General features: G+C 38.7%; 1 protein-coding gene and 1 pseudogene across 7 annotated transcripts; both read left to right on the forward strand.

Annotated features, from left to right (window-relative positions):
- The first annotated feature begins 2,619 nt into the window (after positions 1-2,619).
- On the forward strand, positions 2,620-27,609 carry LOC146485519 (uncharacterized). 6 transcript variants are annotated; one of them, XM_085103381.1, is made up of 14 exons: positions 2,620-2,767; positions 6,159-7,626; positions 10,343-10,728; positions 11,045-11,104; positions 11,476-11,535; positions 12,510-13,234; positions 13,592-13,841; positions 16,546-17,329; positions 18,508-18,576; positions 18,768-18,881; positions 20,501-20,751; positions 21,267-21,540; positions 25,864-26,231; positions 27,111-27,608. In XM_085103381.1, the coding sequence occupies exons 2-13, from the start codon at positions 6,198-6,200 to the stop codon at positions 26,139-26,141; spliced, it is 4,680 nt and encodes a 1,559-aa protein (XP_084959507.1). In that variant the 5' UTR covers positions 2,620-2,767; positions 6,159-6,197; the 3' UTR covers positions 26,142-26,231; positions 27,111-27,608. The 6 variants fall into 6 exon arrangements, with proteins under 6 accessions (XP_084959507.1, XP_084959505.1, XP_084959509.1 ...); XM_085103379.1 differs by having other exon boundaries at positions 18,481-18,576; positions 27,111-27,568; XM_085103383.1 differs by lacking the exon at positions 18,768-18,881 and having other exon boundaries at positions 18,481-18,576; positions 27,111-27,609.
- Positions 21,825-25,882, forward strand: LOC146485520 (uncharacterized; annotated as a pseudogene). Its single transcript, XR_014863395.1, has 2 exons — positions 21,825-25,498; positions 25,763-25,882. The product of XR_014863395.1 is annotated as an uncharacterized LOC146485520 (transcript).

The raw sequence follows: 27,609 nt of genomic DNA on the forward strand, positions 1-27,609 counted from the left end.
TTTAAGAGGATATATCTAATTTATGTACGACCAGAGCTAAGCATTGGGAACAGCCTTGATGAAATAAATACAAAGGACGAAGACTCAAGAAAAACGAGCGGAAAGGACGAGTGACTGACCTAGAATGACCCAAATCTCCCGCCAAAAACCCTAAATACCTCAAGAACACCCCACAAGCACCCTCGAACCTCGAATTTCGTGCCGCCAGAATATTAATTTCTGACTAATTCATTTACGCTATTTAAGAAAAACGTGGTAGATGGGGCGTACCCACGTCCACTTTTGCGATTTTATTACGGTGGGAAAAAAACAGTTCCCATCGTTGGGTTAATTTGTCCGCACACTCTGTTCTAATACACTCAGTCGAACTTTATTTGACGAGTCAGTTTTCCTTTTTCTTGTAGTGTTAGTTGGAATCAGTTTATTTCCCTTAAAACGAGGGTTAATATTCTCCAGCATATCTTGTCAAAAAGAGGGTCATGAATTTATCACAGATTTTATTCGGAAATACATTGTTGAACATTTTTTCTGATATTGTGACCTCTATTTTAAAACCTGTTTCTTTCTTAGATAGCGACATAAAAAGCAGGGAACACAGAAAAGGTGAGGACACTTACAGGAGGAGGCGACGAGGCTAATATGTTTATTAATCCTTAATAAGCTTTCGAACAAAAAAAACCCTCCCCACCCCTCCCCTCCAAAAAAAATTATCGATTCGCTAAAGTGCTTATGTTTTGCATATGCACTTGAAACGGCCATAGAATACTAAACTGGCGCGAAATGTGAAATTGCGGCCTGATTGAGTAGCCTATCAGGGTCCATGTTTAAATACACTCAATACAGGACATGTTTCAGCAATGATTATTGAAAATGCGGCCGCATTTTCAGAATAAATTGGAAATGGTGCCCCCCTCCTCCCCGACAGTTTTCCCTCCATTTTCCTTTGGCTTATTGCATATTATCCGTCGTCGGGTATATTATGAAACATTTATCACAGCCTTGCACTATACGCGTTTTTGTTGATTTAAGATCACATAGCCCAATTTCGATATATTAAAATTCAGCCTGAAATTGAATAAACATCACCCATATAAACTCTACAATTTGTTCCCCAGAGCCCCGTAGTGATGTTATTGTTTCCGGCTGAATTTTAATATATCGAAATTGGGCTATAAACCTTCTAATTTGCACCTGGCGGGGGTGGTGGCAGGGGCAGGCAAATTTCTGGGGGATGATTTTTAGGATGTTTTTCTGTCCTGGACAGCATATCATTTAGCTATTGCCTTTCTTAATCGGTAAGTGGTTCAAGTGTTTTGACCCCATGCGCGTTATGGAAGGATAGGAAGGGGGGAAGGGGGATGGTTTGGGGGGTGGGAAGAGAGAGAGGGTCGATGACTTTGAGCATTACTAACTTCTGCTAGAATGTATCAGGTAGCTTTTGGGTAACACATTTTAACAGTTCATTACTCACTTCACGTACAATTGACAATGACTACACTTGATATTTCCACGGAAACAAGTTTTTTCAAATGTGAGTTTCTTTACTTTATTTTAAACAGTTTAATTTATTGGTGTTTTTCATTAGTTAAGATTTTTTGAGTCAATTTGGATGGTATCTTGAGGTTTTCAGTGTAGGGCCGGGATTAAGAAATCCAAGATGGCGGCAGACCAGAACGAAATAATGACCTGTTTCCTATGACGTAATCGCCTTATTTTTGTTGACCTCTAAGGAAAGAGCGTTCGGCCTACTAGATAACAAGCAATTGGCGTGTTTTTAATGCTCTTGAAGTTGCGAAGCGGAGTTAAGGGCACAATGTACCCACGAATGCTCTGAAAATCTCACAACCCCTTTGTCAGTAAGCAGCCTCGAAATATATCGAGTTCTTCCACCAATCTGTGAATGTGTGACCCAACCTTAGATCCCAGGCAAACGCAGTTCAAATCTCTTTACCAACTTAGAATAAACAACGAGTACAGCATCATCTGCTACGATCTTGGACAGGGTCCCAAAGTAAATCAGAGATGGCTGCATTACAGTAATAGAATCCCGATAAAACGATGTACCATGGTAGAATTGAATCATTACATCGAAGATCGTTGTATTTGGGTTCCACTGTTTAATCAGGTCAGTTTTATGAGACAGCCACACCCGCCCCACCCCGCGGAGTTTTTAATAACTCATCTTTTGTTCGACCTGGATCAACGTTTCTGAACTTTGTTAAAAGCCAAGTACAAAAGAAAAAAAAATAAGGAAAGAAATTTATTGCGTTCGACGTAGTAGGAGCTCACTCCTAATACAGATTGGAGTCGAGATTATGTGGGACAATGAACGGATCTTGGGATGTCTGGCATCTCTCGCAGATTTTGCAGGAGCTGATGACATCATCAACTTTGTTTCAAAGGAGAGGAGCCTGGGATCGAGATCATCGAAAGCATATTCTGCCATTATCACTAGTTGTATAAATATATATACCAGAAAATATACAACAGCTGACTAGGTTTTGAAATAATAACAGCAATAAAAAAGCCACAATGCCCGGCCTCCTGAAAAAAAGATCGAGTGGATATTATATACGATAAAAATTACGTGTGAGACAGAACATGCATGACTGCAAAGGAATTTCCGTGTTCATTGAGGCGTAGAGATTTCAGCGAATTGTAAAAGGAAGTGCTTACCTCGCAGTTGGATTATTCGATTGCCACGTTTTATATTGAGTTTCGCTTTTTAGTGGTTACAGCACCCGTTCAGCGACGTCTGAAGAAATTGGTAAGTACACGGGTAATCTTCAGCACTTTTCGTTGGGCAACATGTTTGCATGAATCCGATCGACTTGAATGGCGCTTATTATGTTGGTGGACTGGCTTCTCCTAGTTGTAACACAGGAAAATTTACCTTCTCTCACGCAGAAATGACTAAAAGATTGTGTTTGCAGCGTTTGTCTTTTCAGTTGCTCTCTCATTCCAGGAAGTTTTACTTGTCGGTCGAGTCTCAAAGTATCAAATGCCTCAGCAATGTTATTAGCGTGAACTTGAAATTTCGAAGAATTGCTTCGACAATTGGCTTTTTGTTCGCTGGATTGTCAACATTTGAGCCCTTATGCGCTTGTTACCATTTTATAACTGTCAGGCACTTTATTTTTTAGGAATCAAAATGGGAAATGAGAAAAGCAGTCAGACAGTCGTAAATCTTGGCTGATTTCACATGCAATGCAAATTGATTTGTCTCATACGATTGTTTTGACTGATTGTGTTCTTAGTTGTAGCGTTCTAAAATTTTTACACTGTCAAAGTTTTATTGAAATGTTTCATTTTTAACGTGATTAAACGGTTTGTTAAGGATGGATTTCAAGTCTCAGTGTGCAAGTCATGAAAGTGGCGAATTTTTCTGTCTGTCAGTCACAGATCACCCAAGTATAACATTACTTTCGGCAAATACAAAAGTTGTTTGTTTGGTATTACTAAAACTCACAATTTGGGCAAGACATTAAAGTCAAGTTACTGGTGAGTATAAAATAAAGCATCACATGGTGTTGTCTACCATTACAATGGGTTTAAATGCGTTTCTGAACAGTTTTTGGAGCCAGCAATTAAAAAAAGTCTCTATGTTGTAGAAGTGGATTAATGTATTAATAAGCAAGGACTTAATTTTATATGCAAGAGCGAATTTGACAGACGTCTTGTTTACAAACTGCCTCGAACTCATTCTCCCATGAAATTATTTTATTTTATCATTCCTACTTAACGACCTACTTGACGCGCAGAGAAAAGCATAACATACAAATATTTTTCTGAAAAGCATTCGCACATATCTTGTCATTCTTGAGAATGCCCACAAAAACACCAAAGCGCATCAAAAATGCTGGTGTGGAGTTCGTGAGTCACATTGAGTGTCACAGTCAACCCAGGTCACGCGTGAACGGTATTTTCGAAATTTGAACGCAGTTTTGAAATTTATATGTTAGTTTTGAAAATCGCCAACGGGATTTCAGAGTTCCCGTATAAATTTCCCTAGCTTATTGACAGTATAAAGCTATGTATTTTTCTTTACTTTGCAAAATTAAATATTTTAAGAATTACAATTGTTTCCCAAGTATTTTGAATCTTTTTTTTTCAGTTAATGCGTCTTTTTCGGAACGATTTTTGGAGAAATGTCCAACATTCCATTCACACGTCGGACAGAACAAAGAATGTTTATTTCATTCTTGGAAATACTGTTCACGCGTGACCTGGATTGGCTGTAAGCACTGCATGGGAACCAGAGTGAAATTGAGCCCCAGGGAGGGAGGAGCGAGATAGTTTTTGATCTCTCCTCGTTGGAAGGTGGTGAGGTAATGCTACCTCGGCTTGAACCCAACAAGACAACTGCAAGAAAAAATGGAAGTGTTCCGCATCCGTATGGCCCTTTTATGCTTCTTGTCGAGCTTGGTAAGGCTTCATTAGTTGAGTCTAGGAAAAGGATATTTGATATTAACTGAGTTTCATGTGTGTGAGCTAGGCGGCTGAAGAATACCCCGTCAACTTACGGCATTTTCAGACAAAGCAAATTAAATTAATCTTGTTAATTTTTGTTCTTTGAAGGAAAGGCAGCGGTGTGGCAATATTGTCGTTACCGGCTTGTTCTTGTCAGAAATCGTAAAAATCGTAAATATTATGCTTGGGTAACAAGTGTCTGTTACCACTGCAAGTTATAGGCAACAGACAGAACTTTTAACTCAGGAAATTAGGCAAAGTAAGGTTTTTTAAACTGATGTGTCATGTGCATGAAGTACATACAAAAGAGTACGGTTATTGGGGAGACCAAAATCTGATATAAGTAAAACAAATAAGAACATAAGAAATCTTACTCACATGATCATATACAATGTATTTGAAAACTAAAAAAAAAATAATCAATTACAATAATAACGAATTATTACAGAGGAAACAGTCCGCACTTTTCGTTAACGAGATTAGCAAGACCAACAGATTTATTCCACCTCTTGAAAGTAGGTAACGTACCAGAAGATCTTACGAAATCATTTAATTTGGACCAGATCACTATGTAGTTATGTTTACCATATGCATGGAAAGTGGTGAAATGCCCGGAGTATTCCACCGTGTTGGGAGAAGGGGGTGTTAATTAAAGATTTGAATTGATCGGCGCATGATCTCGCCAAAGAAGACTTTCCAGTTGTAATTTCAGTTCAAACTGAATTGAAATTGAGGGGGGGAGGGGGGGGGAAGCTAAAGATAAAAAAGACATTAAGCTACCTCAAGCGTCACGTCCTCTCATCATGCAGGATTCTTAATGTCACGTAAAATGTATTAAGTCACGCAGGATCCATCTCGTCATTTAGTCCAACGCAAATCACGAAGCGCGTTCCTCGGGCCCCAACGCGCGCGATCCGTGCGGAAGGGAGGAAAACCGAATACCAGCAGCTGTAGCAGGGCGGCCTTAGTTCCAGTCCTCTTTCTCCTGTTTCCAACTTAACAACTATACCTATTATGACGACTAGAAAAATGCTCAAAAATGTTTTATTGCCGGTTTTCATTGTCGATTTTTGTCACGCCATTGAAAAAAAAAAAAATGGAAACCATTCCATGAATGAAGTAAAGAAATTGACAAGTTTTGGATGATGAATAAATAAGGAATCTGTCCAAGTGTTAAGGTCTGTGCGGTATTCTGTACTCGAGTTACTTGACAAAATGTTTCACACCGAATATTTAGAGCTTATGGCGGCCGAAAATAGGAAAAAAACATCTGGAGTTCACTTTTCCAGAGAAGGGGTTTGTTTTCCCTTGTGAATTTTCGAATGTTAGGATAAATATTTCTCCTCAAACTTAAATTTTTGAGAATGCTAAAAATCACTCGAAGATACGACCGTCGTCCTTTATGGCACGCACGATGAAAACTCGGAAATTGAAACTGTTCTATTTTCAAAAAGGAAGTACGACATCGAGCTAAGAAATTGTGAAAACACATATTTTTAGGTAATCTTGCCCTGAATGAAGACCTCCCGGTTTTGAATTTTACAATTTGGTGTCGTCACGTGAAAACCAAGGATTGCTTTTTGTCCGCGTGGAAGCAGCCACCCTTCATAAAGAGTATACCAGGGTGGCTCCTATTATTACTTTAAAAATACTGATATCGATTATTTGAATTTCCATTTGAATTTCAGTCTTCCTATGTAACGGAGTGAGACAGTGTTTCCAAGGCTATGGAAGAAAATTCAGAGTACCAACAAAGCATTGAATTCCGCAAACAGCGTCTAAATCTTTTTAATGAACTTGGAGATAGACGAGCAGAGGGAGAGGAATACATACTTCTAGCCGAGACGTATTACAATCTTAAAGACCACCAACAAAGTATTAAACATGGTAAAGAAAGCTTAAGTATTGCTAAGGAAATTGGAAATAGACAAGGAGAGGAAAACGCGTACAGAGTTCTAGCGAAGTCGTATTACAATCTTAAAGGCTACGAGCTTAGTATTAAACATGGTAAAGAAAGTTTAAGTATTGCTAAGGAAATTGGAAAAAGACAAGCAGAGGAAGTAGCGTATAGACTTCTAGCCGTTTCGTATTACAAGCTGAAAGACTACCAACAAAGTATTAAACATGGTAAAGAAAGCCTAATTATTGCTAAGGAAATTGGAAATAGGCAGGCAGAGGAACAGGCGTATAAACTTCTAGCCGTTTCGTATTTCTATCTTAAAGACTACCAACTAAGTATTAAACATGGTAAAGAAAGCCTAAGTATTTCTAAGGAAATTGGAAAAAGACAAGCAGAGGGAGAGGCGTGTAATGTTCTAGCCAATTCGTATTACTTTCTTAAAGACTACCAACAAAGTATTAATCATGGTAAAAAAAGCTTAAGTATTCCTTATGAAGGTGGAGAGAGACTAGCAGAGGAACAGGGGTATAGACTTCTAGCCTTTTCGTATTACAATCTTAAAGACTACCAACAAAGTATTAAACATGGTAAAGAAAGCCTAAGTATTGCTAAGGAAATTGGAAGAAGACAAGCAGAGGAAGGAGTGAATAGAGTTCTAACCTGGTCGTATTACAATCTTAAAGACTACCAACAAAGTATTGAACATGGTAAAGAAAGCTTAAGTATTGCTAAGGAAATTGGAGAAAGACAAGGAGAGGAACACGCGTATAGAGTTCTAGCCTGGTCGTATTACAATCTTAAAGACTACCAACAAAGTATTAAACATGGTAAAGAAAGCCTAAGTATTGCTAAGGAAATTGGAAATAGACAAGCAGAGGAAGAAGCGAATAGAGTTCTAGCCTGCTCGTATTACAAACTTAAAGACTACCAACTAAGTACTGAACACGGTAAAGAAAGCCTCCGTATTTCTAAGGAAACTGGATATAAAACTGGAGAGGTGAATGTTTACCAGATATCTTCAGACTCCTATAAAAGTCTTGGAGACCAGAAACAAGCAATGGAATGGGTTAACCAAATAAGAGAAGCAGAGTCGTCGTGCAGTCTTGGAGAAAACGAAGAAGCCAGTGAAAGCAACCTTGAAATGCAAATTACAGAAAATGGTTTTGATGAATCATCAAGCTCAGTGGATCCTAAAGAAGCCAAACAAAGGGAGGATAAATTCAAAGACGGAGACGGACTTTCGAACGATAGTTCAGGTAATATTACAGTTTTAAATTGAAGAAAATTCGTAGTCTAAATCAGAGGATTTTCCTGTCTGTTTTTGGGTTGGGAGAAGCTACTATTTGGCAGGCGTATCTGGGGGCTGAGGGTTATAATGATGGAAGAGATTTACGTTCCACGTTTGAGCTAAATGAAAAGGATTTTGGTCGTGATAAACTACAAGAGTAAAACTTAGTTGTTTAGTCGTCCGATAAATATTAAAATTATCCGAACGTGACGATAGACAGGACAAAAGAACTTTAATGCAATAGATACAACCTAACTGAGAAGTACAAACTAAGTTTTCTACTAAAGAGCGCTAGGAATACCCACATAGTGTGTTTTAATTTTTCTGGCGCGATTTTTGATGCTTTTAAAATGAACATTGGCCAAGAGCAAAGCTCTGTGGGCTTATACACTTGATTTGAGAACACCAAACATGATTACTGATAGTTTTAATTGATGATAAGTACCATTATCCCGTCAGTTAAGTCTGGAGCCTCTATCTGTATTAACCCCCTGGGTCAAACCTTTCCCAAGTAGATTTATTTTCTACTCGGAATGCCCGCAGGGCAGGCCGTGTCTAAGTTTGGGTCGGGTATCTTTTTTTTTCTCTTCGTCGTAGTCACAAATCGCCAAATTAATTTATGCATTAAAATATGTCCTCCCCTAGTAGGGATGTATTGTTCTGATTGTCTTCAACAAAATTAGACCAATCAAAATCTATTATTCGGGCACATATCACGAGAGAGGGGACTTACTTATCCCTTCCTGTGTGACGTCAAATCATTATTTGATTTATTCATTAAACCTTGATTAAATTCCTCCCTCTTCCAGAAGAGATTTATTGTTCTGATTGTCTTGAACAAAAACAGCCCAATCAAAATCTATTATCGGCGCATATATCACGAGGGAGGGGACCCACTTATCTCTACTTGTGTGACGTCAAAGCAAGTCATCATTTCGAAAAGTTGTTTTTGTTCAATGGCGGCCACATGTATGAATTTAAGACTCTGATCTGCCGTTTTCAGAGATAAAACAAACCTTTTTCAAGCGGTAAATCGAAATAATAACTTCTAGGTAGTACTCGGCAGTTGAAACGGTGGAAATTGGGAGAGTTCACACCGAAGAAATTCGGCTTTCATAAACAGATCGAATAATCAACGCGAAGGATTAGAGCTAGAGGAGGCCAGGTCAGTTCAGCGGGGTCATGACGTTATTGCAGTTATTTCTGGTATGATTCCTAGTAACACAACGATAAGTGTCACGCAATATATCTGAATAAAACCATTAAGACAATTATTTCAATTGCCAAGGGAGGATAGTTTTTAAATATCTGCGAAACATACAATGGGGGATAATTGAGGCTACATTAAGCATTCCGTGTTAATGCCATTAGCAGGGCATCTTGTTTGATCTGCTTTTCCCCCAGTAGGGATTGGTGATGAATTTTGATCTATGACAATTTAATTGTTATTGCTATTCTTTTATTGGGTATTTAAACTGTGGGCTTTCCAAATTCCCTGAGACCCGTTATAAAAATAAATATACTCGGGAAATTAAGGGTTGATTTCACTGAGATTTAAAGTAACCTTTATAAGTTAACTACACTCTGAATTGTAGTTTCTACTTAAACAATAGAGCGTTTTTGTCGAGGCACTATCGGCTGATAGCTGCCCTGCGGAAATTTGATGTTCTTTCAATTTTATTTAAAAAAACAAAATTAATGTTAGCCTGAGAATTAAACTTCGAGGCTTATACTTGAATATTGTTCTACAACTATCAAACCCGATACGATAGACGTGAGACGAAATTCTATTGTTTTTATTGTTCAGCACTAAAACAATTTTCCGCATAAATTAAAAGTCACTAGGACTGGTATTCCCATTTTACTGCTTTCCAATTTAGCCTCAGTTTAATTTAAGGTGAAAAGTTGAAATAAGAAAAGACGAATATGCAACTTACAAGGGTAAAAAAATATACAACGAAAATCACCTTTTTGTTACTAAGTAATGAATTGGATGAATAAATGAAAGATCTTTTTCGGGAACAAATACAATCCATCCGGGCATTTTCGCCCGATGGACACTTTGCTCTGATAGCACAGCGCTGATAGTGTCTCTCCGTGTATGGCTTGTATCACATCACGTGATCAATTTAAACGATCGGGCTTGGAGAAAATTTTGTAGTGAACTATACTGGGTGTTATTGTCGATAGATAAGTGTAATGACAATCACAATCAGCAAAATTTTCCATGTCTCCGATGTTGTTAGGTTGTGTTTATTAGATTCTGCGAAGTTGTCTGCGAGGGTAAGCTTTCAGAGGAAAGAAAGCGTTCGTTACCACCAACACTCCTTGTCACGTGAAAGCTCCGTTATATACAACTAACAATTTCTACTAAAAAAATTATCAGATTCTCCTTTGACGTTTGTAAATGGGAGAGAATAAGTCTTTCTGCTCAGATGGTGTGAATTCCTGTCAGGAGTCCAGTCAATAGACACGGTAGAGTGTTCAAGAAACGCGAAATGCACGACAGAGACCAACTTGTACGTCCGGGAGAAAATTCTTAATTTTACTCAGGATGAAATGAGAGGATGAAACTTTTCAGCCACACGTTTCAAACTGTGGTTTAGTAGTTACAACTAGTTTTAAAGTATCTACTAAACCATGTGTGTATTGTGTTTTTTCTTGTAACATATTTCTGCAATAAGTACCAAGTGAGATTAAAGCACGAGGACCAAGAGCGCAGCTTGCCTATGCAAATGCTTTGAAGACTGGAAAAGTAAAGGTGCACCGTGCTAGAATCATGCTGATAGGCCAAGATCGAGCGGGAAAGACAAGTTTGAAGAAATCCTTCTTAGGTCAGCCATTCGATCCTTATGAGCAGAGCACGAATGGAATAGAGGTTGATCCATCAAAGTTCGAAATTGATGTTGATCAAGTGAAGAACTGGCAGCGAACCGACGAGAAGTTAAGTGTGTCTGAGTTTGCAAACGACCTTGCAAAGATGGTGGCTGCTCAGATTGGAGAAGATGAAACAAGTGTAAACCCAGGAGCTCAAGATGAACCAAAGGAGATGACATATCAAAAGAATGAGGTTGGTATCCTGATGTACATAGATTAGATAGAGAACTTTTAGACTGAAGTAAGTAACTGTACGATGCAGCAACAGCACAATACAACACAATGTAATGAATACGTTACCGCCGACCGGCAGTGTAATACAGTACGTTAATAGTTTATCAGTTTTTGTTTCATTATTCTTACCCACCTTGTCAAAGAGTGGTTTAGCAGCCAACATTTTTGCCTTTATGATTTTTACCACCGAAGGTTTTTTTCGTTATGTTGATCAAAGTAAGTATCTATGGTAACGTTGGAAACTAAACTGAGGTCTTGTTTTTCTGATTGAATAGTCTGGTTTTACCGCCGCTAAGGAAGATGAGTCTATGGAGAAAAAATCTCAAGTAAATCAGGTTGGTTACATTATTTTTAAAAGAAAAAAAGGTAAGCACATCAAAACAGAAACTATTGTTAGACTATATCGAACGCATTTTTTCGGTTTCAGTCAAGCTCGATGACCTGAACACGAACAATGTTTGCTATGGAAGTACAATGAACATAAAGGGGCCATAACGGTAAAAACAAACAAAAAATAAAAAAAAGTAAAACAAAACAAAACAGAAAAATTTATTATTCTTACAAAGCTTGTCAAAGAGTAGTTTAGCAGCCAACATTTTTGCCTTTATGAATGTTACCACTGAAGGTTTGTTTCGTTATGTTGATCAAAGTAAGTCTATGGTAACGTTAGAAACTAAACTGAGGTCTTGTTTTTCTGATTGAATAGTCTGGTTTTACCGCCGCTAAGGAAGATGAGTCTATGGAGAAAAAATCTCAAGTGAATCAGGTTGGTTACATTATTTGCAAAAGAAAAAAAGTAAGCGCATTAAAACAGAAACTATTGTTAGACTATATCGAACGCATTTTTTCGGTTTCAGTCAAGCTCGATGACCTGCACACGAACAATTTTTGCTATAGAAGTACAATGAAACTAAAGGGGCCATAACGGTAAAAACAAAAAAACAAAACAAAACAGAGAATGCTTTGCATCAGCGTTTGTTTGAAATTCATATTGCACCCTACTAAACTAATACATGAATTAACTTTATCAAGCTACTTTCAGGAATGTCATCATAGCGTCGATTACAAACGAAGCACTTCTAAAAGGATGACTTGTATTGCGAGGGTCTCAAGTTAAAATCTTCCTGATGGATTGCTAACACATGAGACCCTGCCTCAAATCCTAGGCGACCCTTTGGAAAAAAAAAGCAAAGTAAAGTGGTCAAATTGCGGTCTTGATTGATTGATTTATTGATATCTCCCCTCAACTGAAAAGCGTGTGGCGAACGGTAGTCGTGTTCGCTTTGGTTTCATTCCATCGTGCGTCATCACTAACTAAGACCAACTAATAAAACCCTGACTTCTTCACACTCGTTTTCTCGCACTTCTAAAATATTATATGCATTTTCCGGCTTCTAGTTCTGATTGCATTATTGTCTCGCTTGCCTTTGTTATGATTGATCACAATGACGACTTTGGCTTTGCTTTAAAAAGTCCTTTTCAAATCGCTGTATTAGACGTAGGAACATGTCTTCTTATGCGAATATCGGTACATTAGGATTAAGTATTGCAAGCGGGATTGACTAACAGATATACAGACAGCATTCTCTAGAAGCTAGTGTTTACATATTCCTAACGGGTGTCCTTTTTTTAGTTCAACTGATAAAAACGTAAAACGGTGTTAAGGAGAAGTTTTGCCTTTTGAGCCACTTATCAGACCAACAGCTACGATATCGTAACCATTCAAAAAACTCCTTTCAGGATCCTATCAGGGAAGGAACCACATTTGCGAAAGTCCATGAAGCTCAAAATGGGCGCCACAACGAGAAAGCAGCTAAAGAATCTGCATTGAATTTCGACCCTACTTTGCCTCCGGAGGAATTCACAGATCTTCTCGTTCAACATTTAAAAGGTTTAAACCTGCCAAGTGATTCAACATCAGCGAAAAACCACATGACTCTAGACCTTTGGGACTTTGCCGGACAGCATCTTTATTACGCTTCCTATCCAGTGTTCTTGTCATCACGAGCAGTTTATATGTTGGTGTACAATCTCAGCAAAGGATTAAAGAACATTGCTGAGCCTTGTGTCAGACAAGGTGTTAATGACATTCTTTTAAGAAACCCAAATGGCGAAACAAATTTGGAGAACTTGTTGTCGTGGCTTGTTTCAGTCAGAACTATGTGTTCAGCAAAACCAAATTTAGTGAATAACAGGAAAGAGACTGACAAAGAGCCATCTTACCTACGTCCCCCTGTGTTTATTGTAGGAACACATGCTGACAAACCTCTCCAGGACATTAAGATAATGGAACACCTGATCCAGACAGTGCTTTCTCGAAAAGACTTTGATGGTCACGTAATCCGGCCTTTTTTTTCAATTGATAATACGCAAGGGTCATCAGGGGCTGGCGTTCGTGCAATTCAGGAAAAAATGATTGAAGTGTTGCAAGAAGAGCCATACATGGGGGAGGAGGTACCAGTTCGGTAAGTTTACAAAATAAGAACCAGTTGCAACATCACGCACTCGGCTTTTGAGTTCGTTCAAAGCGCACATAGTTGACCGTTGTTTTCCTTGATTATTCAGTAACTGAATATCAAGGTCAAAGTTGAGATATGTGTAATAGTAATAGGGAATGGACGTCAAAACTTGAAAAGTTGCGTTTGGTAGGGGAACGGAAAAGGTAGCTTTTCACAGACTTTGTAGTTTCTATAGAAAGAGCGTACCATACGGGCAAAAACATCCCTCTACTTTACAACGTAATACAGCTAAAAAAACAAAGCTACCAATATAATATTTACATGTTGCATTTATTTGGATTATCTCCCTTCTTTGCCCTTCAGGTGGTTTAACTTTGAGAAGGTCATTAAGGCTTTGATTGCCAAGAAAACGTATTACCTAAACCTGCAACAACTCCAAACTATTATCCAGGAAGTGTGCTTTGTCAGGAATGAGGACGAAATTGCCACCATGTTGGATTTCTATCACGATCTCGGAATTATCGTAAGACACCACAACACTGTTGTACTACAGGCCCAGTGGTTGATTGACGTGTTTAAACAACTCATAACAATCCGTCCGTACAACGAAATGGTAAGAACCTGACAGAATAAAAAGTCCAAAAAGTGAGCAGCCGCGTACCTTATTCTTGGCTGCCTTTTACCGTTGGGTGCCATGGTGGGTTATCTCGGGGGGGGGGGGAAACCCAGCAGGTTAAAAGTTTTCCCAGTAGATTCTGAAAGAATATTTTTTTTGCTGGAGAGGTTTCAATATATTTTTTCCATGTTAAACTTTTTGTAAAACAATTCGTATTTCAAATTTCTCGCATGACGATTTAAAAGTCTTGTGATAATTTGCCTTACACATTTTTATTACGATTTTTTTTTTGCATTTTGCACCAACCTTTTTTTGTTACTTTTCTTTATAAGTACGTAAATTATGATCATCCGGGTGAGTGAAGTCCTGAGAAGGAGTGTTTGGGGGTTGCTTTGACTGACGTCAAGTGAATCGTGGAACGTCAGTAGGTGGCATATATGTCTCTGGTTGTTATCCTGACTGGTCAACGACGTCGAGATGTTATTGGCTGTGAAGACTAAAAAAAAAGGGATTGGTGCGTTTCGATCCGTCTTTTGTTAGTCAAAGACAAAAGGTCCGTGGGTCTATTGTTTGCTTGTTACGTTGATGCCTGGCATCTGACCATTTACAGGTTTATCTGTGTATGTTACACGACGAGTATTCGCAAACAAACTTTTCGTTCAAGTTCTTCTTAACCCTATCTAGCCCGGGCTTTTTTGTCTTCATAGCTTCTCAAGTATAAAACTTATAACAGTGAGAGTTAAAGGATAGATGTAAGTCTGAAGATGTTTCCTTTGAGGTCCGTAGTAAGAATTGATGACGTCACATGAAGCAGGAATTACACCACGATTTCAAAGAAATGGTAATCTAGGAACCGCCACCTTGGATGTCTTGATTTCTCCCAAAACCTCAGAGTTAAAAAAATGTTAGATGACTTTGTCTGCAAGAAAGTCAATTTTGAATCATTAAAAACCGAAATCTTCCTGTTTCTTAAAAAGAGGCCTGGCAAAAATAGATTGCTATTGTAACATCAAATTCAGTGAGCCTGATTTACCATGCAAAATCGTTCCCGGATAAATTTCTTGAAAAGTCACGAACTTTCGTGGCATTTGTGCAAAAATTAAAAAATGTTGTGTGCTTAAAGTCCATTATTAACCTGTCGCGATCATTTTCTCGTTTTTTTATCTTCCACCTTTGCACCAGAGAAAGGCTAATTTATACAGATACTTACCAACGAAAGAAGATCTGTCTGCACTTTTTCCCCAAGAGTGCTATAGCCTTAATAAAGTGTTCACATCCTCTGCTTCTCATAACCAGGCTTTCCTATAGTTGCCTGAATGCTACAATGGGCTATTTTCTGAAACAAATTGCTGTCATTCTTCCCGAATTTGGGCCGACGTTCCCATGAAGTAAGTCAGGTGCTTGTCTATGTGTCTTGCTTTCAGCTAAGTTCTTGAGTATGCATGGAAAGATTACTATGGAACTGCGACTTTGAAGTAAAGTATTTATTATTGAGTTCTCAAACTCATTAATAATACATAAAGTGAGCAGCGAATAGCTGACATTTGGTTCAGCTGGATGAATCTTGATACCCAATGAAACGCCAGATCAAGATGTTAATGGTCTCTATGGGAGTTAAAAACCTTTTTTGATCTGAGGTCAAACACTTGCAGTTTAATAAGTAAATAAATAAATAAATAAATAAATAAATAACTTTAATAGTAACATCCTCGTGAGGTTTTTCAGGAACTATTTACAAACTATTTCCAATTTATAAAAGCAAAAATGACAATAAAAACTCGAAATCACAATTTATGCTGGTGTTTTACTAAAATTCAAAGCTTATGAAGGAAATGTCTGCCTCAATAACATGGTAGGATTATTTATGCAAATGTTCCAGCAGGAAATGTTTAACACAAGCAAGTAGACGTTTCCTCTTTATTCTGACTCCTTGCACCTTAATTACATCTGAGAATGTTCGTGAACGAACGCTTACTGATGTTTTAAAAGCTAAATGAAAAACAAACATTTCACACTCAAGCCTGTCGTCAGTTTTACTGACGTTTTACTTTTCCCCGACCGTCACTCATGATCCAGGATTGTTATAATGTTAAAATGAAAACCCGTGCAAAGCAGCCCCTTGAACTTAACTCCCCAAAAGGGAAGTAGTAAATGCACGGTTAAATGTGCCCTACCCATAATGTGTGATGACATCAGCCGCTCGTCGTTGGTATCGTTTCACATTTTGTGTGAAGAAACAAAGAAGCGTTTGCTAAATTTAGTGCTCTCTATTCAAAACTTTCTTTTCAGACATTATGATCATGTCACAAACTCGGATTTTGTGCTTTATCAGGTGTTTCAAACAACTGTTTCTCGGTTTCCCTGATTATGTAAATAACCTAATCTCGTTTTTGATGGTGTCTTCAATATAGCTCGCCTCAGCGGATCATAATTCAGAAATTAATCAGCGAGTAGTATGATATCGCTAAAACAGACCTAAAAATAAGATTGACGTGTAAACCCAACTTGCTGTGTTTCACATTACTAACAGGATACACTGCGGGTGTACTTTATATAGGGGTGTTATGCATTTTTTTTCTTCGTATATTTCTCATAAGTAAACATGCAAGAATGTTTCCTTGGTGTGTTTAGATGGTTAAACGACCTTGATATAGTGTCTCAAAAAATCCTCCTTATTGATGTTGTTTTAATTTTTTGACAGGAATCTAGACATTCCAAGTTGTGGAGAGACATGGAAGAAACAGGCGTTCTTAGTATGCAACTTGTTGAACACGTATTTTCCAAGTATTGTCAGCAAGGCGTACCCAACGAGGACATTTTGAATATGATGGAGCATTTCGGATTGCTAGTGAAGTTTGCGAGGTCTCCAAGTGATATACATTACTTTGTGCCAGCGCAACTGAAGACGCCACCTAAAGCCCTTCGAAAAATGGAACCCTCGTTGTCCGACCCATGCCCCCTGTATCTTCACTTTTTAGAGGGTTTTGTTCCTCTTGGCCTCTTCTTTCAGCTGGTGTCAAGGTGTTCTCGACGGTGCCCTGCTAATGGATTCACGCAGCCTCCCAGATTTTATGAGGGGGCGTCGACCTTCTTCCTTGAGAAAACTTTCCGCTACCAACTGACCCTTTTGTGCAAGAAAAGGTTCATCAAGATTGTATTGAAACACCAAAGAACACGAGACGAGCAATTGCCTCCGACCGAAGAAGAAGAAGTAGCAAGTCATGTGCGAATGTTTCTGGAAGATGAATTGAGCAATATGAGACAAGAGCTGCCCTGGTTGAACAATTTAAAGTATGAATTGTGTGTTGAATGTCCTTGCTGTCCGGAGGAGGATATCAAGTGCGCAAACCACGGTCAAGTCTCTTGTGCACATGAGGACTGCATGAGCCTTGTCAAGGTTATATCTGGAGGGTGTTTAAGCTGCTGCTTCCAATGTTGTCAAACAGCGAATCTCCCCAGACTGGAAAAGTGGTTCTCGGTCAAAGGTGAGGACAATGTGTCGTATATGGTTAAATTAAGATGATCGATATAAGTCAGTTTTGAAAATGGTTTAATGACTGGTTGCCTTCATGAGCTGTAAGTTATACAATCAAGACCTAAACGATTGGTTAAAGATACTAGTAAAAGAGTTATCTCTTCAGAACCCTAGCCAGAACAATTAAACCCAAAAATGGACGGGTAAATGCGCACGTCCACCGTTAGTTGTCTATTTACGATAACAATCGCTATCGGTCTTCTTATTTTGTGAATAAGGTGAAAAATCCTTTAAAAAAATGCTGATAGCTATTAGATCCAAGACAGGGTATTCAAACCCCACTCAACAACCTTATAGGAAAAAAAAACACTAAACATACAGGTAAAATTGAATGTTGATATTGTGGAATAATGCTAATTTACTAACTGTATTTTTACTGTGTCCTAATATCAACAAAATAATTTTAGAAGATTCGGTTGAATTGCAGTGGGTATCTGTACTGCCCAAAATGTCTTGCGTCGTCAGCTCGCGCACACATAAAAAACATTTCGATTTGTATTTTTTTGAGGCTAAGAAAATTAAATTATTGGTCGTCTTCTTCTTAACGTGCATGGTGGCTTATTATTTCATATTATATTAGCTATTTCTAGACCGGGGGAGTGGAGGGGATTGGTTGATCCTGCCCGCACCGACTTTGAGTATTTTTTATATGTGAGGAAGCGCCCCAAAACTTCGTCACTTTTTGTTTAGATAGTTATCTGGAATCAATTTTTTGTGCGTGCAGATGCCCAAATGGCCCCATATCCTCGGTACTGTCATTTGTTTCGGCACCTTTAAAGCATTTTACTGTCACTTTGGTGCGCTCTTTAAAGAAAAATACTGTCTAGTGTTTCATTGATAGGGAGTAATGGCTTAGTATTTTAATGCTGTTGTCACAAACTTTAGTTTTTTAATGCTGTTGTCACAAACTAGCAAAATTGTTATACACTGCATGCAGCCCTAATAACGTGAAAAGAGTCTGATGAAATTTCTAATGTAATCCTGGGCTGGATGTAGTTAGCTACCGTGCAAATTTTCCAAAGAAAATTAATTACAACTTCTTGTCATCTACGCGTGTATCAGTGTAGTGGAAGGGAAAACTTTATTAATTGTTTAATACAGGTACTTCAACTGATGGTTTGTTTAAAGAAAGCCAGGCACATACTATTTTGAAGAGAGGATTGTTACACAAAAGGAAAAGAGACGCAGAAGACACAGGTAAAACATCTGAATCTCTGTTGTTTTTGTGGAAAAACACTCACTAAGGCGTTGATATCAGTAAATACAGTACGCAAAAACCTCGGAAAGCAGGCATTATTAATTTCGTCGTAAGACGTGCAAGAGATTAACTTGAATACATGTTTCAGTTAAGCATACATGAGAAGTTCTTATTAGTTATTGATTTACAGGTACGTCAAGTGATGATTCGCCTGAACAGACGCCAATATCTTGTAAATCCAAGAGAGTGTTGTCGCACCGCACTTATAAAAGTTCCAAACGGAAAAAGTGTGTGGAAGTCTCAGGTAAAAACGCCTAAATCTGTATTACTTTTGTAAGATAAAGTAATTGATTTTTCTGTGGCCTAATGAAGACAATCATTCAAGGAGATTCCATTAAATTGCACTACACATCCATACTACGGTACTTTCTTGCGTTGCAAACGCGTGGGAGAGAATGGGGCAATTATTAGTCCTTTTCTGGTAAAAAAAAAACATAGTGACTTCCTATTTTTTTTTTTTTTTTGCACGTATTTTAAGAAAATACGACTCTTAGCGATATCTTCAAATTTCAAAAATTTTCTTGTCTCAGTTTTGAAATATTCTCAGGATCAGCTATTACAATTTGTTATTTAAGTGCTTCATTGGATGGGTGCAGTAACCCAATACAACCCTATGTTTTCGTTAGTGTCATACTTTAGCAGTTTTAAGGCATTCTACTATCACGCTGTTACGTCGTTACGTTCTTACAAGAACAATAAGTAATATTTTATTGACAGGAATAGCTTTTTGGAAGTAGTGGGTGACTCATCTCTCAAGGCTTGGTTTTTTAGTAATGATGTCATAAACTAGCAAAGTTATTATATACTTCATGCATCCCTACAGCGGAAAACAAGCAGTAACCCCCATTTTTTTCTCTTCAATCTTGATATACTAGATATAATAAGCAACTGTGCAAATTTCTCACGAAATTCATTAAGTTTGTTTTTCGGTGGAAATGCTTTAACATCACCTTTAGCTTGTAAACATGCTTGCCTGCTCTCCTCCTTCCTTCTTCCCCCTTCCTTCCTTCCTTCCTTCCTTCCTTCCTTCCTTCCTTCCTTCCTTCCTTCCTTCCTTCCTTCCTTCCTTCCTTCCTTCCTTCCTTCCTTCCTTCCTTCCTTCTTTCCTTCCTTCCATTGCTTCCTTCCCTCCTTCCTTCCTTCCTTCCTTCCTTTCTTCCTTCCTTCGCTTTGTTCGTTCCTTCATTTGTTCCGTCCTTCTTTCTTCCTCCCTTATTCCCTGTCTCCCTTCCTTTCTTTCCTTCTTTCTTCCTTCTTCACTTCTTTCTACCTTCTTTCCTTTTTGCCTTCCTTTGTTTGTTTCTTCCTGGTATTCTTTTCTTTCTTCATTGACACTTTAATAAAGTGATTGATTTATTTTGTTTCATTAACAAGATGCTGCGCGCATTGAAAGGGAATTCAATTGGCCTTAAGTAACTATCAACACATGCATCATTCTTTCTTCGATCAGTACGTCCAAACATTGTAATAAAGGGAGCGAAATTAGATAGACTGTAACACCGACTTATGGTACAGTTGAGCTGCATCCATCGTATCTTTTATGTATGCAGAGATTGCAGAGACAGACGTGCATGAAACACCGGGAAGAATGATGTCATTATTAATCTATTCCCCCCCCCCCCCCCTTCCCAACCCCTTACTAGGACTACTGAGTGCCTGCATAGTTGAGCTCGAACTTTTTGGTTACCAATTCCTGACATTAAGCCTTGCTTTGTATGGTCTGATTAATATTTTAAGGATGCCTCAGTTAGTAATGGCAACTATAGTAAGTTATATATGAAAGTTCGTCTACCTGATGTGTTATAATCACTTGGAGCTTCAAAACATTTAGAAAGTCTAATAAGGTTTTTGCTTACTCTTCAGCGAAGCAAAATTTACGTGATGTCGAGCAACTGCAACATTATCTCAGGAACACCACCAGGATGACTGACGTATCAAAGAGGTTGGAAGAAATTGCTTCAGACAAAGGCTTCACAGTTTCTGATAATGAAGGATCAGGAAATTGCATGTTTTACTCATTGTCAGAACAACTGGACCTTGTGAAGGGAATTCGGATATCTCAAAACGCGTTGAGGCAGCACATTGTCCAGTATCTCGAGAAGAACCCTACTCTGGTGAGTCGCTTAGGGTGAAGAATCTTGGAAGATGTCGATGTCAATTGATGACCATGATGTAACTGTAAGGGAATATAAATTTTAAAAAAAGTCATCGCATGTGAGATGCCAACTCAATTCATCAAGTATATTGTGGAAATGATGAATTGGGAAGAATATTTTTTTCCGAATACTAGACAACATTTCATCTTTTTGATGGTAGCTACTGTTAATTAAATTGGTGCACTGAGGTACACGGAAAAATTGGGCAAAACCGAAAGATTGTCGAAACTTCACTAATATTGAGGACATTTAATGTTCATTCTTACAGAAAGCAGTGAGATTGAGCTTGTGACCATCTTAGGAAGGTTTTGGAAAATCTTAAAAAAGACAGTGTACAATGAAACTTCCAGCAACTTCAAAAAACTGGAAGAAAAGAAAACCAAATGCTTTGCTAGGCATTGCCTTCCTCCTTTTGAGCTAACATCCGCCTTAACCAAATATGATGCTTATTCTTATTATTTTCTTCTTTTTAGTCAGATGGCACAAAACTGTTCAATTTTGTTCACGGGTATCAGTCTTGGTCTGATTACCTAACAAAGATGTCTGCAGATGGGACGTGGGGTGATCACGTGATTCTCCATGCTGTATCAAACTGCTATGAAACATGCATTCATGTGATTAGCAGTCTCTCAGCCAATCATGACGTAACCATCAGCCCAGAACAAAATCGTGATGTTGACAGCAGCAACCGGCTTGTGCTGGGGCACTTACACGAGCACCACTATGTCAGTCTTCTACCCAAACCAGGTGAATAAGCTGTCACAGTTAAACTTTGAAAAATAGGTATTGGCAGATACAAGCTAGTCGGTTTGACCTACGAGCAGATAATCAGGGCCAAACTGAACGATAAAATGGGTAAAGTTAATGCGAGCCAAAAGCATATCTGGTTATTGCTACTTGTATCATTTGCATAGAATTTCGATTAGTTGACACTGTATAATATCTTATTATTATTATTATTATTATTATTATTATTATTATTATTATTATTATTATTATTATTATTATTATTATTATTATTATTAGCGGCAGATATCGCAGATGAGAGTTTATTATACGGGCCCATTGATTACATTCCTCCTGGCGTTTTTGACCTGATCGACGAGAAAATGATCTTTGATGCTGCATCCAAAACAAAGGGCTCAGCCGGGCCGTCGGGGATGGATGCCGAGCTATATCGAAGAATCCTTTGCTCCAAGAATTTCAAGGCTGAAGGCAAGGTTTTGAGAGAGGAGATTGCCTTTTTCACAAGAAATCTGTTAAAGATCGCTTACCACCCGTCTTTGCTAGAAGGCTACACCTCTTGCAGACTCATCCCCTTGGATAAAAACCCTGGAATACGACCTATTGGCGTTGGCGAGGTCCTGAGGCGAATAGTTGGAAAAACTATCGCTGGATTTTTGAAGGAAGAGATCAAAGACGCAGCGGGCCCCCTTCAGGTTTGTGCAGGCCATAGTGCAGGCTCAGAGGCCGCGATACATGCTATGAGTCAAGTGTTTGCAGAAGAAGGAACGGATGGTATTTTACTGATAGATGCAAGCAATGCCTTTAACCAAATGAACAGATCCGTCGCCTTAGATAACATCCAGATAACCTGCAAGGAAATGTCACTTTACATCATTAACACCTACAGAAGCCCGTCGAAGCTCTTTATTTGCGGCGGAGGTGAGATACTATCACAGGAGGGTACAACGCAGGGGGATCCCTTAGCCATGCCCTGGTACTCGGTCAGTACATCTATCATGATCCAGAGCTTAAGGATAAGCACACCAGGTGTTAAGCAAGTATGGCTAGCCGACGACTCTGCGGGGGGTGGACTAATCGTGCCCTTGTATAATTGGTACAATCACCTGAGTCAGGAAGGAAAGAAGTATGGTTATCTAGTGAATGGACCAAAGAGCTGGCTGATTGTCAAGTCGGACGTACTTGCAGTTGAGGCAAAAAAGGTGTTTGGAGACGAGGTTAATATTACAACTGAAGGTCAGTGCCACTTAGGGGCCGTCATCGGATCTCAAGAGTTCAAAGATCAATATTGTCGGGAAAAGGTCCTTGGATGGAAAGGAGAACTCGAAGCCCTATCTGAGATAGCAAGGAGCCAGCCTCATGCAGCCTACACTGTTTTCACGAAGGGTTACAAATCCAAGTTTACCTATTTCATGCGCACAATAGAGTCGTTTGAAGATTACGTTGACCCTATTCAAGAGGCGATTGACGACTTACTCCTCCCAACACTATTCGGTCAAACGGAGCCCCTCCCTAGCAATCTGCGTCAGCTTTTTACTTTGACACCCGCTCAAGGAGGGCTTGGCGTACCTGACTTACGGTTTGAAGCTCCATAGCAGTTTGCTGCTTCTACGACAATAACAGCATCGCACGCAGATTCCATCACCAAACAGAGCACTTTCATGGTGGCAGGCGAGAGGTCCACGGAGGAGTTAAAAAGACAACATCAAGCTTCAAAAATTGCGTTGGTGAAATCGAGAATGGAAAGTATTGATTCCACTCTACCCTCGGATCTGCTGCGGTCAGTTAACCAATCGAGAGACAAGGGTGCGAGCTCGTGGCTTACCGCAGTACCTCTTGTCGATCAAGGCTTAGTGCTGAATAAACAAGAATTCAGAGACTCTCTGCGTTTAAGGTATAATTTTCCCCTGACTGATTTACCAAGCAAGTGTGTTTGTGGGGAGAAGTATACCGTCTGCCATGCCCTGTCATGCAAAAAGGGAGGGTTCGTGGCGCAGAGACATGATGGCGTCCGCAACTTACTTACCTCTTTTCTTGGTAAGGTTTGCACCAACGTTGAAGTCGAGCCACAACTACAACCTCTCGACAATGAGCAATTCAACCTCAGAAGCGCGGTGACAAGTCCGGATGCAAGACTGGACATGAAGACAGGGGGCTTTTGGTCTCGAGGAGTTACAGCATTTTTCGATGTCAGAGTAACGCATGTTAACTCCAAGTGTAACCAGAGAAAAGCAACATCGACAATCTTTAAAGAGCAGGAAGAGGAGAAAAAGCGGAAGTACCAACAGAGGGTGCTGGACGTTGAAATGGGATCTGTCACTCCCCTAGTTTTTGGAACCAACGGTGGGATGGGAGCCGACTGCAATTGCTTTCTCAAACGCCTAGCCGAGAAGCTCTCAGAAAAGAATGAGGAACCTTATCACATTACTATCACTTGGATTAGAACATTGCTTTCTTTTGAGATTTTAAGGTCGGTACACACATGCGTAAGAGGCTCCAGGACACCTTTTCACAAAATTCCATTTGAGGATTTCATTGATGACTGCCGCTTAAACGCTAGCCAAGCGTGTCTCCGCTAATTTTAGAAAGTGAATGATGGCGTGACGTTGTAAATTAGTATTTTAGGATCTTTTTAACAACTTTTTTTATTTCATCAAAATTTTAGTCTTACTATTGTTAAAAAATTGTGCTTGAAAATAGCTCTGTTGTGCTTGGAAATAGTCGCTTTTTTTTTAATCGAAATGAATTTTAAATATTGAATTGTAAATAGGTTTTAATAGCTCTTTTTTCTACTTTTAACTTGTAAATATCAATTTTGCTTGGAATATTATAATAAAGAAAGATTTTATTATTATTATTATTATTATTATTATTACTATTATTATTATTATTATTATTATTATTATTATTATTATTATTATTATTTCTAGGCATTTCTACAAACATTTGTGGATGCCAACTTTCAAAATATTTAATGTCAACTCCTGCTAAAATAGAGGCCTTTAGGACCACGATCTAGTGCGGTGCGTAATGTTACCAATTCATCCTCGCTGGGTCTTCATTCCTATCCACAATAACAAGATGTCTGTAATGGAAAGGTGTTCGCAAGACTGAACTTAACTGTATTTGATTACAGTTGAAGGGTTTGGTACGTGGTGAAAAGGGGTGTGAGTGATAGTTTGCCACAAAAATTCGACGCGCTCCACATAAGCTTTTTCCTTTACAGATTGTTATTTACATTTTTATTGTTAATATCTTGATAAGTAAACCAGGGCTATCACTTAATGTGCTACGTAGAAGCTGTTGGTATATTTTGGAACAGCGTAGTATTAATTGGCAAAGAGGACACCTTCTGAGGATACTAAAAATTAACCAAGGTCTCTGTCTTGCTAGTTGCGACTAAAGAACAGTTTGAAAGCAGCTCGTATGGCGCTATCCCCAACCTCTCTGAACGCTCTAGCAATCACTCTTCCCAAAAAACACATGCACTGCCAAAGGATGGGGAACAACAAGTCATTGAACATCTAAACATTCAGTGATTTTCTACGTTCGTTATATGTACAATGAACAGTATGAACAGTGTGAAATTCGCATTTTGATCGTTGTAGCGGAGTTAGAAGAGTTTGCACGTACAAATGACGTCATTAAGAGGTGTAACTGGCGCACGTGATGAGAGTCTAGAGTCCAGTCAGATTGACTGGTCAATAAATTTTTTCAAACTGTTTTGGCGAGTAGCGGAAAACACAGGAAAATTTTTTGCGGGAAAGTAAAACTTGTCCAATGAAAATCTGTCGACGCCCGTTGCAAGTGACTTCAACCAGGTTAGAAAAAGCTAGAATTTTGTTGTGGTGTGAAAAGAAAGGAGGTATTTGTCGAAAAGTGATGTCCATAGAAATCCTGTAATGGCGAGTAATCGATTACAAATCGCAGTGAAGCGGCTGGCGTGCTGTAATATTTTGGGGTCAGAAATTCTCATCGTGACATTTGTCACGCTACTCGAAACGGCTCGTAGCGCACTTCTTAGTTCTTGCCGCAGTTTGACGTAATCTGTTTGTTATCAGACAACAGACGCACTTTTTACATAACTAACGCCTTGAAGACGGTGGTTTGCTGTATTTATTGGCCGATATTTTCAGGGATTTTGATACATAGCAAATTACATGTGCTTGCACTGTTTTGTTCTTGTTAGGTTTTTCAGGGAGTCATTACTTCGAAGGGATTTTAGTGACAGACTTTAATTTTGCTGCTTGCTTCTTTCAAACAATGGCAACCATCGGTACTTTACGTTATTCTTATTTAAATGCTCAAGCACTCTGTTCTTTGTAGTTGCAGTTAAAGATGGCAGTCCATCTCCTGATGAATTGGAGGAAGTATCAGTGAGCATTGGCAAATCTTGGCACGCGCTAGGACGTCGGCTAAAATTTGACAAAGCAAAGCTGGATGGGTTTGACCATTGTAAATGGGAGTTAAGCGAGAAAGCATATGAAATGCTGATGAAGTGGAAACAAAAGGAAGACTCAGCTGCAACGTACCAAGTTTTACATGAAGCATTGTGTCACAAATTCGTAAATCGTACAGATTTAGCGGACAAAATTTGTCGTTAAGCTCAAGTTCAAGTTCTTGGAAAAGTTGCTGAAAAGTAATTATGGTCTGCCACCCCTTGGATAATTTGTGCCCCACCGTTATTGCAAGAGGTTAGTCAGTGTTGTCAACCATAGTAATAGTAATAATTTCGTGAGATACCATAGGGGTTAATAATCACTGAGCAAATAATCACTGAACTACCTGTTCCTTACTAAAGACTTGTTGAAAACATGAATACAACAGTTTAAAACTGTAAATGCTTTAAACCCAAGAGTCACGCCAAGATTAGGTAAATTATTATCATCCGAGTAGGTGTAATTATGAGAAGGTATGTTTGAGATGACATTGACTGTCTGGACAACCTGAGTTGAAATCATCACCAAGGTTAATTTTCTGATGATCACCGGTTTGTCATCTCTCAAACTGTCCCTCTCACGACTACCCGCACCCAGCGGTGATCATAACTTACCTAATTATAAGTTCAATCATACTTTGAAGTGAGACATGAGTATAAATAGACATGAATGAAAAATAAATATGAATAAACGGAACAGAAACAGAGGAAAAATTCCTAACATCACCCTATGGTTACTTTCACGTAGACGGCTATGCCACATAATTAATCCACTTTTCTTACAGTTCTAATTTAGTAAGATAGAGGGCCACAGATACCATTTAGTGCTGTTTAAATAAGGGACCTACTTACTAATTCCATACTAAGATTCAGTTTGAAATCATTTACAGTACTTAGCAAATGACCTGGAGGAGTCTCCTGGTAAGAAGACACACTGTTGTTGCCTTATCTAATTATTCACAAAGAAAGACTTCTATCATTCGAGTTTTTCATACGGGACAAATTTAAAACAAACCGTCGGTTTCAGACATGTACAACATTGTAAACATGCCAAGTCCCCGTTAAAATGTTACTTTAATACCTTTTAATTACTAGCTGCAAACTATTAACCTTTTCTTTATTTTTTCCTCAACAGGAAACTAGCAAAGGTGTGTTTTCTCGACTGGTCACATCTCAGTTTCAATTGAGAAGTCTTCTACTGCATGCTTTCAATTTAAATATGTCTAGGTAAACGGTTTCTTTCGCCGTTTCTTGATCTTTTCTTGGAATAACTTTCAACTGTAAAGCAAAGAATGACGAATGAGTAATCAATGAAGTTTTCCCCTTGTTCATTGAGTTTAAACGTTCAGTATTTTAATGTTCAAGGAAATGGTTCGAAAGTATTCGACTGCAATTAGCCGTCACGGTGATGTTATTGGCTGTGAAGATTGTAAGAAATGATTTGTAGATCTCGATCCGTTCTTTTTTGGTCAAATGACCGTCGGCCTTTTGTTAGTAATATTAACTGGTCTGTCTACTTTTTATCTGTCTTGTTGATGTCGTAATAAAGTTGCTTGTGATGTACACGAATGACCACAAGTGACCACGAGTGTGAACATGAAAATATTCTACTGACTCATAATGACGTCATTTTT

Source organism: Pavona decussata, unplaced genomic scaffold, assembly GCF_977016875.1.
Source record: "Pavona decussata unplaced genomic scaffold, jaPavDecu1.1 SCAFFOLD_26, whole genome shotgun sequence".
In the NCBI taxonomy this organism is placed as follows: domain Eukaryota; kingdom Metazoa; phylum Cnidaria; class Anthozoa; order Scleractinia; family Agariciidae; genus Pavona; species Pavona decussata.

Bases quoted from the DNA above. Each gene is read 5' to 3' on its own strand.
- LOC146485519 (XM_085103379.1), top strand. From the start codon at position 6,198: ATGGAAGAAAATTCAGAGTACCAACAAAGCATTGAATTCCGCAAACAG. The intron at 17,330-18,480 runs GTGAGGACAATG...TGTTTAATACAG, and splicing joins AAAGTGGTTCTCGGTCAAAG to GTACTTCAACTGATGGTTTG. The intron at 18,882-20,500 runs GTAAAAACGCCT...CTTACTCTTCAG, and splicing joins AAAGTGTGTGGAAGTCTCAG to CGAAGCAAAATTTACGTGAT.